Source organism: Gastrolobium bilobum, unplaced genomic scaffold, assembly GCF_033153095.1.
Source record: "Gastrolobium bilobum isolate Gb01-03AN ecotype WA unplaced genomic scaffold, APGP_CSIRO_Gbil_v1 utg500, whole genome shotgun sequence".
NCBI classification, from domain to species: domain Eukaryota; kingdom Viridiplantae; phylum Streptophyta; class Magnoliopsida; order Fabales; family Fabaceae; genus Gastrolobium; species Gastrolobium bilobum.
The window spans coordinates 313,084-328,030 of NW_026896335.1; the positions used below are offsets into that span (position 1 = coordinate 313,084).

Sequence of the window (14,947 nt, forward strand, 5' to 3'; positions counted from 1 at the left end):
AAAGGATATATTTTTTTTAAAATATAATAAGTTAAAATAGTTGTCGGACCCGTAGGCGAATATTCTGTCTTATAATAATCGAAAGAACAATAGTCAATATTTTTTATAGAAAAAGGACTCAATAATGTAAAAAAGAAGAAAAAAATGTGTCTGCAGTTAATGCAGATAAGTTATCTACATTTACTGCCAAAATAACGTCGTTTTGACATTGAAATTTTAAAATATTATAAATATAAAGACTATTATAATCCTGAAATAAATTAAAATTACAAAATACCATTATTTTCGTCCCAAAACGACATCGTATTGAACTTACTGCAGATAACTTATCTAAAAGTGAACCCAAAAAAGAAATACAGAAATGCTCAAGAGAATGCACAAAATTCTTTGAAACCAACTTGACCTGATTTATGTTAAATCTGTTGTATAGTATTTAAAATGTTTTTTTTAATATAATAAGTTAAAATAGTTGTAGGACCTCTAAAAAAACAAATCTAGGCGAATCTTTTGTCATATGATCAATAGATTCATTACAATGCGTATTCTAGTCTCCGTTTGAAGAAACAAATCAAACATGCGCGTAAAATAAAGAATTATTATCATTGTTATAAATTGCCACTTCTCTCTATATAAATAATTGGTTTATAATTTTTTTTACAAATTATATTAAGTATGACTAATTATATATTCTTGATTGAAGTATGATCAGTAGTAATTTGTAAGAGTTTGTAAATAAATTTTTTTTTAAATATAACCTTCCTCATATATATATAGGTAAAATCATTTCTCTGGCCGTTTTAAGTATAACAATGATAGATGTATGGTTATGATTTTTCACATTTAATATTTTCATCCTTTGTATGGTTATGATTCCTAACATTTAGTATTTTGAAACATATATATAGCAAGTATTTAATTGCTGCAGAAATGTAAACTCCATATATATATATATAGAAAAATATTTCTCAAGCTGCTTGAGATAAGTTTATCTCCGGCCATCCCAAAACTACGTCGTTTTATTTATTTATTTCGTTATATTAATTGATTTACTTTTGAATGGTTATGATTCCCTTTTTCTCTCTCTTCCTTTATCACCGTTGATCCATCTTTGTACGGTTATGATTTAGTAACCGGAGATAACATTATCTCAAGCAGCTTGAGAAACGATAAGCCCATATATATATATGTAAGGATCATTTTACACCAGTGTAAGTTACACTTTCAATCTTGTCCGTTGATCCCATTTATATCTAAGGGCTCTAATTTTTTAGTAATATGAGTCATTAGATACACGTGGATCAATGGTATTGAGTGTAAAACTTCTAACTCTTACACCGGTGTAAGAATATCCTGCCTATATATATATATATATATATATAAATATATATATATATATATATATATAGAGAGAGAGAGAGAGAGAGAGGAGAACAGGCGATTGGTCCTCTTTATAAGACTCAAATAGGCGTTTCAATTTGGTGTTGTTTTAAGGTCAATCTCAGATTCAATTTCAATCAGAAGACAATTGTGGTTGCTTCTTCCTCTCCATCTGTGTTTTCATCTCCATGTTGGGCATTCAGGGCCAAACTCTTGAGGTTACTGGTAAGCAAAGTAACATCCTGTCCTTTGATTTTGATTTTGATTTTGATTTTGGTTTTGATTTCTGAAAATAACAATGGATTGGTGGATGCAGTGGTGTCGTGCTCCAAGTTGAAAGACACTGAATGGATTTCAAGGCAAGATCCCTACGTTTGTCTTGAATATGCCAGCACTAAGTTCCGAACCAGAACCTGCACAGGTTCTGTTACATCCTCTTTTTCCAATTTGGTTTGACTCTTTTGTAATCAACGTTGACCCTTTACCCCTTTCAATTCAGACGGCGGAAAAAATCCCATTTTTCAAGAGAAGTTCATCTTTCCCCTAATTGAAGGCCTTCGGGAGATCAGTGTCATTGTTTGGAACAGCAACACAATCACCTTCGATGATTTTATCGGTAGCGGAAAGTATTTCACTTTCTCCCTTTTACGTTTTTTTGTTCTTCTTCTGCTTTTTTTTTTTAATTTTTTTAATTTTTTTACTTTGCTATTCTCCTTTGTCAGGATTCAATTGCACAAGGTTCTTTCTCAAGGTTTTGATGACTCTGCTTGGCCACTTCAAACTAAAACTGGCAGGTGAACACAATGTTAAGCTTCACTCTTTGTCTTTCATAATATCTATCTCTTTAAACTTCAAAGTTTAGACTGAACTACTGCTTGTTGCAAAACAACATTCAATTTTCATTTTTAGTTATAACACTTGACCAATGTTGAAAATTGAAATCCAATAACGATATACAGAAAATCATGTCTGCTTCCAATGTACACTACTTGTTTGATGCTTCTCTAGTGTTGATATGGAAAATTCCCTCCCTTTTCATGCGCTTAACTTTCATACTTATAATGCAACTCTCTTTTCCTTTGGCAGATACGCAGGTGAAGTAAAACTTATAATGCATTATGCAATTGCAAATCACAACGTAAGCTGCATTTTCATTATTTATTTAGATGATTACTGTCACTATTTTGATATAATTGGAATTGAACAGTTGATGATTATTGTATTGGGACCATTGCAGCAATTAGCCTCAAGCCATGCTCCGTCAGCACCTCCCTATGTGCCACCAGCAACTCCACCAGTCCCTTTATATTCTGCGCCACCTCTGGCACCTTCTTCCTACCGACCACCACCCTATGCAGCTCCTTATCTTCCAACAGGATCCGTACGTGATTACCCGCCACCTGCTCAATCTCCCTACCCTGCTCAATCTCCCTACCCTTCACATTCATCTGCTTATCCACCATCACCATACCCACCTTCATCTTCCTATCCACCATCTCCCTATCCACCATCATCATATCCTCCTCCCCCTTCATATCCGCCAACTTCAGCTTATCCACCACCTCCATATCCACCACCTGCGGGTTATCCTCCTGGTAATTATTGTTTTTCTAATTGATGTGTAGTGCTAACTGCTGCTTGTGTACTGTTTCTCTGTCAACCTTTTTTCTTGTTATCGTGCTTTTCACCTTTCTAATCTGATCCTTATTCAGGAATGTACCCTCCACCGCCTTACTGAGATGGATCTTCTACATTCTCAAGCAAGGAAGCAACATGGCTTTGTAGATAGTTTGTGATGGTCCATATCCAACATTTTGTCTTTAATTGCAGCCAATAAAAGGGATAATATCAAAAAGTATGCATGGTTATTAGATGGATTTGTGGAACAAAATTTTATGTGACCACTTAAATCGGTCTGAGTTTTGAGATGTGTAACTTGTGAAATGTTTATTTATATTTTATTTTAGGGATTAATGTTTGAGTTTTGAGATGTGTAACTTGTGAAATGTTTATTTATATTTTATTTTAGGGATTAATGTTTCTCATGTGATAGGAGATAATAATTTTATTTCCTACACACATAAAAATGTGTGGCTCACATAAAAATGTGATATTCATATTTTTTTTTTCTCTTTATTCTCTTCACATGGCTGACCCCACGTATTTTTATGTGTGTATAGAAGATAAAATTTATCTCCTATAATATGAGAAATATTATTCTTTTATTTTATACTTGAAATGTTAATCAGGTTGCTTGACTGGTAGAATCAAATAGCGTCCGTCTATCAGGGCTCTCTATGTTGATTAACCCAAAAGAACCAACATCAACATCAATATCAACAACACCTTTATCCCAAATTAATTGGGGTAGGTGGTAGATGAACCCACATGAAAGATACAAAACGGTTGAAAAAAAGTAAAAAAAAATAAAAAATAAAAAATAAATAAATAAATAAATAAAAATACACAAATAAAATAATAAAATAAAATAAAATAAAATAAAAATATATGTATATATAAATAAATAAAAGTAAAAAAGAAAGGGACAAGAAGAAGTGGGGGAAAGGAAGGGGAAAAGGACTAAAAAAGGACCATCTGGAACATAGGAATAACAGCGAGTCTAACCCTCCACATTACTTATAGCTTTTCTCCATTCCTTTCTAAGACATACTGTCCGCCAATCTATATCCCACTCCATTAAATCTTGTTTTACTACTTTTCCCCAAGTAAGCTTCGGCCTACCTCTGCCTCTTTTTGTGTTTAGCTCTTGGTAACAAACTTCTGTTCTTACAGGAGCATCCATGGGTCTTCTCATCACGTGCCCAAACCACCTCAATCTATGTTCTCTCATCTTCTCGGCTACCGGTACTACTCCGACCTTTCGTCGAATATCTTCATTTCTTATCTTATCCATCCTTGTGTACCCACACATCCACCTTAACATCCTCATCTCTGCTACTCCCATCTTATGCTCATGTTGCCTATGTGCTGGCCAGCACTTCGCTCCATATAGCATTGCTGGTCGTACTGCCGTTTTATAGAATTTTCCTTTTAACTTCAGGGGGATTTTGCGGTCACACAAAAATGCAGATGCACTACGCCATTTCATCCACCCTGCTCTGATTCTGTGATTTACATCCTCATCAATCTCTCCACCATTTTGTAAAATGGAGCCCAAGTATTTAAAAGCATTTTTTTTGGGTACCTCTTGACCATTTAGATGCACAGGTTCTTGGTCCTCATCTTGTACCAGAGAAAACTCACACTTCAGATACTCAGTCTTGCTTCGATTTAATGTGAATCCTCTGGATTCCAATGTGCTTCTCCACAATTCAAGTTTTCTATTAACACCCTCCTTGCTCTCATCAATAAGCACAATATCGTCTGCAAAAAGCATACACCATGGCACTTCCTCTTGAATATCTTTTGTTAGTTCATCCATAACTAAGGCAAATAGGTAAGGACTTAGAGCCGACCCTTGGTGTACACCTACCGTGATAGGAAAATAACTTGATGATCCGTTACAAGCTTTTACACATGTAGTAGCCCCATCATACATATCCTTGATTGCCTTTACATACTTTAATGGAACCTTTTTCTTCTCCAGGACCCACCATAAAACTTTCCTTGGAACCCTATCGTATGCTTTCTCAAGGTCTATGAACACCATATGCAAGTCCTTCTTCTTTTCTCGGTATCTTTCCATTAGTTGTCGCATCAAGAAAATGGCTTCCATGGTACATCTTCCTGGCATAAATCCAAATTGATTTACAGAAACCTTGGTATCTCTCCTCAAGCGATGTTCAATAACCCTCTCCCACAGCTTCATAGTATGACTCATTAGCTTAATGCCTCTATAGTTTGAACAATTCTGTATATCTCCCTTGTTTTTGTAGATAGGCACAATCATACTTTTCCTCCATACATCAGGCATCTTATTCGTCTGGAGAATCTTATTAAAAAGATTGGTCAACCATTTTATTGCCACATCCCCCAGGCCTCTCCACACTTCAATAGGGACACCATCAGGCCCCAAGGCTTTATTAGTCTTCATCCTCTTTAAAGCCTCCTTAACTTCATGTGTATTAATTCTGCGTACAAATCTTCTATTCATATCATCATACGCGTCCTCTAAGTCCACCTCGCTTGTGTTTCCATCCCCAAAAGAACCAAAAACCATCTAAATTCAAAATAATGAGCTTCATGACTAAGCTCAATGCGTCAGTTCATTGTGTTTTTAAAATATATTTTCAAAGATTGGACGAGGTTATTTCTGGTCTAGAACAAGGTTATTATGTCTGTTCATGCTTTGGGGTTGGGTTGTCTTGTCTTTCGGTCGTCGCCATGTGAGTGACCGTTTCCTAATTTGACATGTTTCTTCTCTTTTAGTATAAGTGGATGATGCCACAGAGAAGTGGAACACTTTTAGACGACGCAAAACTCTCCTCCAACTCTCTTAAACGGCCCCTGCTGTGTGTGAGCTAATCGAAGACCGTGGGTGGTCTTCCTCATTCGCATTATAGTTGTTAGGAATTTAAAACCTTCTTAACCAGTTAGATAGGTGTAAGTGAAGTGAAAGTCTTTCAGCGCTACCACCATTGTGACTAATTAAATAATTACCGAGTTTATGAAGTATGCCTTTTGAATCTCTTTCCTGTATACTAACTGTATAAATTAATTTCAACTTTTATTTCACTTGCCACGAAATTAACAAGTACATAAATCACCAATAATAGTGACAAGATTTTATGTGGAAAATCCAATTGAGAAAAATTATCGAAGATCTCTTAGAAATTCACTAAAAATATTAGGAGAGTTATAAAAAAATTATCTCTCTGAGAAAGTAAATTTATTATTATTTTATCTAATTCGCTCACACTAAAAATGTTCTAAGTTGAGCTTTTTCTTTAAACTTTTTCTCTAAAGCATTTGGTATGCTCTTCTTTCCGTGTGTTTAGAACTTGTTCGAGCAACTTTTATTTAAGCAAATTATCATCTAGTGTGAAAGCTAATAGCCACAATAATAACATATTTTTCACTGCCACTGCATCTGCATGCCATCAAATTAAAGATGAAAAAGGAAAGTGTTTAAAACTTCGTTTCATATTTAAAAAATGAGTTCGCTTTTTCTGGAGTATCTGCCGTAAGTTCAATATGATGTCGTTTTGGGACAGAAATCATGATATTTTTGTAATTTTAATTTATTTTAGGATTATTCTAGTCTTTATAATTATATATTTTTTAATATTTCAATCCGAAAACGACGTCGTTTTGAAAATAAATGCAGATAACTTATCTGCAGTAACTGCAGAAATATTTTTCTGTTTAAAAATTTAATGACAATAGTAAAGTGTTTTGAAATTATTATTATAATTTTTTTTGGAGATGAAATTAAATGTTAATGACAACAAAGGTGAGCACAGTTGGCTAAGGATTTGGTCCATACTCCTCAAGGGTGTGGGTTCAAACCCCGCTGGCCGATGTGAGGACTTTGTTGGTGGGTGATATGTAATTCTTCCCAGAAATCCTCAAAAAAGTTGGGAGATCTTCCCTGACCCTAGTGGAATATCGGTGTCTAACCCTACTTAAACTTTTTTGTTATACAAAAAAAGAAAAAAGAAAAATATTGCTTGGGAAATTGTTTCTAGTTTCTTACCATTGTTATTGGGAAGCTTGTTTGTATTAAAATAAAGCAAACATGTATTTCCAAAAAAAATAAAGCAAACATGTGTCATAGTTTTGTCGCTCCGGACAAATTTATGTAATATTTCAAAAGGAAATTATTCTCTCATTTTATATAAAATAATTATCTCATGCTTTTTTTACATAAAAAATTATGTCATCATTTTTTTTTCTTTTTTTAAAGGATGGTGGCCCATCACATTATGTGTCTGTGATAAGAAATATCTTTCTCCAATAATAAGAGAAAATAAAACCTTTTTTTCAAAATAGAAAAATCAGATTCTAATTTAATTATTTCAACAAAGGCAGGTTATTATACGTTTCAATAGTTCCCAGAAAGCCTGTAACTTTAGGCCTAGTGCCTGTTTGGAGGCTTTTTTACTCTTTTACCCTTCATTAATTAATAACTATTTTGCCTCTTATCCAAAACTATCTACTAGTATGTCCCTCTTTAATCGATTAACTTGAAGATTTAATCGATTAAATGATCAAATTGACAAAAATGGTTGACTTGAAGATTTAATCGATTAAATATCTCTCTTAAATGATTTAATCGATTAAATATCTCTCTTAAATGATTTAATCGATTAAAACTTCTATTTAATCGATTTAATATCCCGAATGAGCGTGAAAGCATTGATCGAATGAGACAAACACGGTATTGAAAGTTATTTAAATTTTGAATTTTGAATTTAATGTAATAGGAATTGATTGCGATTTGTATTTAATAGGAGCTGATTGCGTCTTATTAAATACAAAACGCAATCAACTCCTATTAAATACAAAACGTAATCAGCTCCTATTAAATACAAATCGCAATCAACTCCTATAACATTAAATTCAAAATTCAAATAACCTCCAATACACGAAAAACTGATTGAAGATTCTGCTAAGTATTTTTATGATGAATATGCAAGACGGGAAGGGTTCGTTGTTCGCCTTGATCGCTGTCGTCGTTCCGAGGTTGACAATAGAATCACTTCGCGCCGTTTTTCATGTAATAAGCAATGTTTTCATGTGAGATGTAGAAATCAAAGAAACAAAAGAATTTTTGTTTCTTTGATTTGCTTGTTTATCATATTTTAAAACCTAATAGGTTGACGTACTATATCAAAAGGAAAGTAACAAAATCAGTTCATGTAAATCAATCCAGTTTTCAAGAATCGTTTTTCTTTTGTTGGTTTCTTTGTTTGTTTGGTTATCTATGCTTGTTGATTTGCTTCATATGCATGAAATCTGCTTTTGTTTATGGAAGAGATTTGATCTTTGTTGGCTGTTGGGAGATTTAATCGATTAAATTGAATATTTAATTGATTAATCTTCAAGTCAACCATTTTTGTCAGTTTTGACCATTTAATCGATTAAATCTTCAAGTTAATCGATTAAAGAGGGACATATTGGTAGATAGTTTTGAATAGGGGACAAAATTGTTATTAATTAATTAATGAAGGGTAAAAGGGTCATAAAGCCCTTGTTTAGATCCTCTCTTTTTTAAGTTAGAAGCTACTTATAAGCATAAGCTAGGTCAAACAGATTTTGGGAAAAAACTCTTATAATGAATTTTTTTTTTTATAATAAGAAAAAATCTAAAAGCTAAAAACTTTTAAGAAGAACATTTTTTTAAAGCTTTTATCTGATTTTTTTGAATTGTGTGCTTTTTTTTAAAATGAAGGGTTATAAAGATAGAGAGATAATTTTCTTGAAATATGTGCTTTTAAATAACTTTGAAGCTAAAATTTTTATATGATTACCAAACAACTTTTAGTTTTTTTTTAAGCTCTTTTGTTTAGCTTTAGCTTATAAGAGTTTCTAGCTTAAAAAAGAGATGATCCAAACACTGGTTGTACAATAGTTATGGGTTATTTATAAAACTCAGATTTTAAATATTTTAAGATCTGTTATTTTATATTTTTTTCACTACTTTTAGTATTTTTATTTATTTTTTTATATTTATTTATTTATGTTATTAAATTTTTTATTTACAATAATTAAAAAATAAAAAATTTGATGTGAGAAATAATGTGAAGTTGAACAAGTTAATGACCATTGCAAAGAAAGAATGTTCTGTTCAATATCATCCATATGCTTTTCAGCTTTTTTATATTTATTGATATTGTATTTGAATATATTATTGTTATACATATCAATGGTTACTAAAGAAAAAATTATATTATTCTTTTTTTTTCGGTAAACAAATGCAATAAAAATTATTATTATTTTAATCATTTAGGTTTTATTTAACTCTATCTATTTATTTTTTAATAAATTAAAAACTAACATTTAAAAAAAATAAAGATTAAAATAATGGAAATAAAGCACCCATTAACCAGTCTGTTTATATTTTACCAAAAAATTAAGAAATTCGCATTATCTAATCTTAATTTAAGTACATCGCAAGAGTGCAAAAATAATAATAAAAATAATAATGATATTCACGTTATTTCTCTTCTTCTTTTTTTCCACAATGAGACCTTAATTTTTTATTTTTTTTGCAATAAATTTTAGTATATGTTGAACAAAACACTCTTTATTTATCGTGATCATATACCATATTAGTTTGTTTAGTTCCATATTATTCCTGGCATTAAATTTCTTCATATTTTAATTGTTATAAAATAAAAGTTCAAAAAACCATCGTATGATTTAATATTTTATCACTTATCGCGATCTGTTTCTTTTTTTAATCACATATCATCGATGATTTTACTAGTTCACTACAATAAAATAGACACATCAACCCAATATCTGATAGCGTTAAGAATGAATTTAGATAAAAAAATAAAATCCCAAGAGTGATAAATGATAAATAAAAAAAAGCATTCAGGATTAAAATTTTTGAAGCAAATAAAGAAAGGTTTTAAAACTTTTCACAAATAAAAATATGCAAGTGATGTCACCTGAAAATACCCAAATATTACCTCGTTACCTCTCCTTAAAAATACTCTCCACAGTCCACCCCTTATCACTCACATGTCCATTCTCAACTCTCTTTCATTCTTAGCTTTCTTCATTCCCGCAACGGCATGTTTGGATGGATTTTTTTTTCTTTTTTCTAAAAACTTTTTTTTTCATAAAAAAAAATCACTCTTCACTTTAAATTTGTTTGGATGTTTGTTTTAAAAAAAAAAGCAGAAATTAAAAAAAAGCCAAAAATATGTTTTTTTTAAACTATAAATTTTGGAAATGGATCCTCCGATGTGCCAAAAAAACATGATATGGTTATGTGAGAAGATCACAATCATACAAAGGTAAATCAACAGTTATGATTTTGTAACTACCTATTTTATCATTTTTTCTCTCTCCTTCTTTTTTATCATTGATCCATTTTTGTGTGGTTATGATTCCTCACCACATGACATGGTCATGTGAATTTTCACATTAAAGGATCCAGATCCATAAATTTTAGCTTATAAAAAGCAGAAGTTAAAAGTCAATTTTTTTTTTAAAAAACTAAATATTTTTATAAAAATATAAATAATTTTAACTTTCGTAAAAAACACTTCTGAAATAAGGAAAAAATAAAAGTTATTTTTTTTAGAAGTCCAACGGGTTCTAACTTTATCAAACTCTCTCCACATTGGATATTAACAACTAAAACTCTACTTAATAATTAATTTAATACTAACCACTAAATTTATAATTAATAAAATAATAAAAAGATTAACGAACAAATATAACATTAACTACTAAGTCGTTAATTAACATTAATTTTGTAACTATAACTATTTAACATAATACACCTTAATTAACAAAACAATGAAAATCACTAATAACTTACTAATTGATAATTAACTAAATTACTAATCACAAAATTATTATAATAATAAAATATTAAAAAACTTGCAACTTAGTAGTTTATTTAAATATATCCACCACAGCCTGAACATATCTTGATTGCTAAAGGAATATGTATTAGGGAAAAATAGAACTAAGGTATGATTGACAACAAAAGGATGAGTGAAATAAAAGTAAAATTAGGTGTGATGTGTTTTCCCCCCTCTAATTTTAACAATGATTCAGTACTACTGAAGATAATTTGCTACAGACTGAGTTAGTATTTCAAGGAGACGCGAATCTGACACTTTGTTGTTGAGAAGTACAATTGAGCTCCGAGTCATAGCATCTTGCGTAATGGGCAGGGACCTATGTCAGTCATGCTTCCTGTTAGGAAATGTTGTTTAATAGCCAATCAAGACCTTGATAGAGTCCTTGGCCAGAAATGGCAGAGGTGCTCTGAATGTACCTGCACGGAAGAATTCAGTAAGTAGAACAAACATATATATAAAGCATTACAATGAAGCCAACCCTTACCAACTCCGATTACCAAGTGAATGCAGGGCAAGCTTATCAGCAACCTCCCTAACACTCATGGCAGTTGGAAGGTCCTGTTTATTAGCAAAGACGACAAGTACAGCACTCTCTAGTTCAAACTGCAAAAGGATGTATGAGGCAATTCATCTACAGTATAGTACAGCACTAACAAGTAACAATATCATGTTTATTGAAGCATGCAATCGTAGAACAAGATGAATCTCACTGTCATGTAGGAAACAGAATATATGCAATTCCGCAACAGCTGGACTCACATCACTTAGCAAATTATGCAGTTCATTCCGGGCTTCTGAGATTCTTTGTCTATCATTGCTGTCCACCACAAATACAACTCCATTTGTGTTCTGAAAGTAATGTCTCCATAAAGATCGAATCTGCATCACTGCTCACAGTATAATGCACTACCAAGCTAATGTTAAGATGAGTCATGCCTTGAATAAAGAATAACTTGTGTCAATTGACTCTATCTGCTTATCAGAACTAATGGTAATGTCTGCTACGGTAGCACAAAAAGACTTGTTAATACCTTGTTTTGTCCTCCTACATCCCAGATGGTAAAGCGAACATTTTTGTACTCTATACTCTCCACATTAAAACCTGCTTCATCAGAAAACAATTATCACCCGCATTCACTGTCATGAGGGAATATAAAAAGTCATAGCAAGCTCAAAATCTTTATTATCTCCCACCACTCCCTTTTATGTAAATGAAGTCTGCATATCTAGATCAAAACAAATAAGAGAAAAAACTTAAAAACAAGATGAACCGACGGAGCTCAATTAGACCAACTTAAAATTCATGTAGCAACAGAATATAGGTGATTTTGGGGTGCTGAATTTGGCATGTGGCAACTGCCATAATAAGAGAATTCTAAATAATATCAAAGGAAACTCGGAAGGTACTGTCGCTGATACCAATAGTGGGTATGGTTCTGACCGTTTCCCCCATTTTAAGCTTGTACAGTATGGTTGTCTTCCCAGAGGAATCAAGACCTACCATCAGAATCCTCCATTCAAATTTCTGTAAGAACCCCTTTGCCAGTCGAGATATGATCTTGCCCATTGAACAACTGGATCTGGTGAACCGAAATTCTTGATTGAATCAGCGCTGAGCTACACGGTGATAGAGATGACTTGATTGATGATTTAGCATACTTAACGTTTTGAAGGCACAACAGAAAATATCTCTTGTAATATACGTAGACATCATGGGGACAAATACCTGATTGGACTCTAATTAGAAGGTAAAGGATAAAGAGAGAATCTTATCTTTAATTTCCAATAGCAGCTGTTTCCATCAAGCAATGAAGTCTAAATTAATATCGCAAAGATGATCAAACTTTTGATTGTTCTTGGAATAGACTTGAGGCAGGTCATGGTTGAACTTTTTAGAAAAGCCATGCACTTGTCCCCCACCTGAAATGAGGCTTCTCACGGAAGTCAATCTCATATTCTACCCATCCCACCAAGAGGCCTTGACCCAAAGTTAAACAGTTTCTAATTAAATCATAATAGCTGTATAGATTTAAACTCTCATTTGTGCTCGGAGTCAGGCTATTGACACTAAAATAAAACACTTCAGCGTTCAGTAATTAGGACCATTACTTTGATATACCATTAAAGATTTATTGACTCGTGTGCACAAGGGTATTCTTTTTTGTTGCTTTTAGATGTGCAAGAAGTAGTAGTAGTAGTATGATGACTGGGAAACTTCTCTAATTCAAAACTAAGCGACGGAATATCATCCTAAATAGAATAAAAAGGAGAAAGGGAAACGAAACACAAATCTCAACAAGAAATTAACGGGGAACGGACAAAGGCAAGGCAAGGCAACAGTGAAAGTAAGGCCTTATTTAGGCTCAACATTTTCCGGCACTGGTGCCATTTTCTTTTTGTCATCAACACAAATATTACAACAACAAAAAACGATAAATCTTTGTCTTAAGAAAAAAAAATCCCCTCAGTATTGCAGAATCAACTACAAGCACTACCGGCTTAAATACACTGATCAGTTCTTGGAGGCTGACTGAAAGATAAAAACCGCCGCGAGGACACCCACAAATGCTGTTACAGCCAGGGCAACTGTAGGCAGTGGAGCTGTGACTCCAAAGTTCTGCAAAATCAAAATACAAAAATATTATTATTATTATTATTATTGCAACAGATTCTGCTTATAATGAGAGAGAGGGGGTGGGTAAGGGTAGGAGCAAAGCGGTATTAGACCTCCATAAAGCTTAATCTTGAAGCGTCAGATTCAAGAATGATGGCCAAAGAGGTAAGTGGGTGGGTATACTAAAGCCAAAGGGAGGAAAAATCACACTTGATGCAGTAAATTAAAAACAGCTTCTTTATGCTTCAAAAAATGGTGATATATGTTTGATCACTAAATCACGGGAATTAGAGTATAATGAATGTCTCATAATACCTCTAGAAGACCCTTGCCGGTGGTAATTTCAGCAGTGACGAGCACTGCAAAGCCAACCATGGCCAGCCTGCCTAGCCATACATCCAAACTGTTCCCTTCTTGGGTACTTCGCTCACATCTTATTGAAATAGGCTTTGCTTTGCATGTTGTTTTCCTTTCATAACTCGTTGAGATCACTGAACACAAAAAGGTAAACATCACTTATCACTAACCTTACTAACTGCCACATGTTATTTCAAGTTTCCAACATTACTCTGGCGCCCCACAAAATCCATTAATAATAATAATAATAATGTATTCATCAAAGGAAGGTATTAAAAGGAGTAGCGAATAAACACTAATCCTTATGCTACATATTTTCTTTAATCTGAAGAAGTCAACAGAAGGAATGATCTGTGCGATAAACCCAAGATTGCTGAGAAACAGAAGCATCATCAGGTAGTGACTGGGAACTAGAATAGAAGTCTTACAGAGTGGGGAACCGGTGGCAAAGGATGGTGCATTGAGTTGAGGAAAGCGAGCAGAAGATGAAGGAGGTTTTGGTGCATTGAAAACGCAAGCATCTGCAACGGAAAGGGGTTAGTTTGAACTTGAGAAACCAGTCCATAATGGAAAGAGGGAGAAAGCGTTACCGCGTAGAGAGACAGAGAGAGAAGCAGATATATGAGCAACTGCCATTGGATTATGATTGTGATTGCAGCCTCTGCCTCACATACATATCACAAACTGCTTCAGCGCTTGATGGCTGATGCTGCTTCTTTTTCCTTCCAAGGATCAAATATTTCAGGCTCAGCAGACTGACACGTACCCTCTCTCAGTTCTCTCTCTCTTTTTTTTTTCAATATTAAATGATTTGTTCCTTTCACCTAAATTTATTACGGAATTAATATTTCTTCGGAGATAATTTTATATATATATATATAAAAGACTATCTGAGATTTATATATATATTTTTTTTTTTACACGACTCTATATGAATTTTATATATTTTTATGTATATATAGCTATAACATAAGAAATATTAATCTTATTATATATATATATATATAATTTTAATATGCCCTTGCTTATAACCAAAAAATAATTTTTTTTCATTGTTAGAATATGATTTTTCAGGTCAACCCGAAATATC

General features: G+C 32.8%; 3 protein-coding genes across 3 annotated transcripts; 1 reads left to right on the top strand and 2 right to left on the bottom strand.

The window, feature by feature from the left end:
• Positions 1–1,442: 1,442 nt before the first annotated feature.
• On the top strand, positions 1,443–3,375 carry LOC133299145 (extensin). Its single transcript, XM_061498585.1, has 7 exons — positions 1,443–1,602; positions 1,694–1,798; positions 1,877–2,003; positions 2,100–2,171; positions 2,464–2,515; positions 2,615–2,972; positions 3,090–3,375. Exons 1-7 carry the CDS (start codon positions 1,566–1,568, stop codon positions 3,113–3,115), a joined length of 777 nt encoding a protein of 258 aa, XP_061354569.1. The 5' UTR covers positions 1,443–1,565; the 3' UTR covers positions 3,116–3,375.
• A 7,591-nt stretch (positions 3,376–10,966) lies between these two features.
• On the bottom strand, positions 10,967–13,024 carry LOC133299131 (uncharacterized). Its single transcript, XM_061498567.1, has 5 exons — positions 12,306–13,024; positions 11,918–11,988; positions 11,646–11,765; positions 11,371–11,489; positions 10,967–11,302 (listed from the first exon to the last, which is right to left on the bottom strand). Exons 1-5 carry the CDS (start codon positions 12,451–12,453, stop codon positions 11,224–11,226), a joined length of 537 nt encoding a protein of 178 aa, XP_061354551.1. The 5' UTR covers positions 12,454–13,024; the 3' UTR covers positions 10,967–11,223.
• A 226-nt stretch (positions 13,025–13,250) lies between these two features.
• LOC133299132 (stress enhanced protein 1, chloroplastic-like) lies at positions 13,251–14,601 on the bottom strand. The gene is made up of 4 exons (XM_061498569.1): positions 14,448–14,601; positions 14,286–14,378; positions 13,816–13,991; positions 13,251–13,503 (listed from the first exon to the last, which is right to left on the bottom strand). Exons 1-4 carry the CDS (start codon positions 14,491–14,493, stop codon positions 13,399–13,401), a joined length of 420 nt encoding a protein of 139 aa, XP_061354553.1. The 5' UTR covers positions 14,494–14,601; the 3' UTR covers positions 13,251–13,398.
• Positions 14,602–14,947: the final 346 nt, after the last annotated feature.

Excerpts from the sequence above, each read along its gene's own strand:
- LOC133299145 (XM_061498585.1), top strand. The coding sequence starts at position 1,566 with ATGTTGGGCATTCAGGGCCAAACTCTTGAGGTTACTG. Across the intron at positions 1,603-1,693 it reads CCAAACTCTTGAGGTTACTG|TGGTGTCGTGCTCCAAGTTG; the intron begins GTAAGCAAAGTA and ends TGGTGGATGCAG. Across the intron at positions 2,516-2,614 it reads ATGCAATTGCAAATCACAAC|CAATTAGCCTCAAGCCATGC; the intron begins GTAAGCTGCATT and ends GGACCATTGCAG.
- LOC133299131 (XM_061498567.1), bottom strand. The coding sequence starts at position 12,453 with ATGGGCAAGATCATATCTCGACTGGCAAAGGGGTTCTTACAGAAATTT. Across the intron at positions 11,490-11,645 it reads TGCATAATTTGCTAAGTGAT|TTTGAACTAGAGAGTGCTGT; the intron begins GTGAGTCCAGCT and ends ATCCTTTTGCAG. Across the intron at positions 11,303-11,370 it reads TCACTTGGTAATCGGAGTTG|GTACATTCAGAGCACCTCTG; the intron begins GTAAGGGTTGGC and ends TCTTCCGTGCAG.
- LOC133299132 (XM_061498569.1), bottom strand. The coding sequence starts at position 14,493 with ATGGCAGTTGCTCATATATCTGCTTCTCTCTCTGTCTCTCTACGCG. Across the intron at positions 14,379-14,447 it reads TCTCTCTGTCTCTCTACGCG|ATGCTTGCGTTTTCAATGCA; the intron begins GTAACGCTTTCT and ends TTTCCGTTGCAG. Across the intron at positions 13,992-14,285 it reads TGCCACCGGTTCCCCACTCT|TGATCTCAACGAGTTATGAA; the intron begins GTAAGACTTCTA and ends TTTTGTGTTCAG.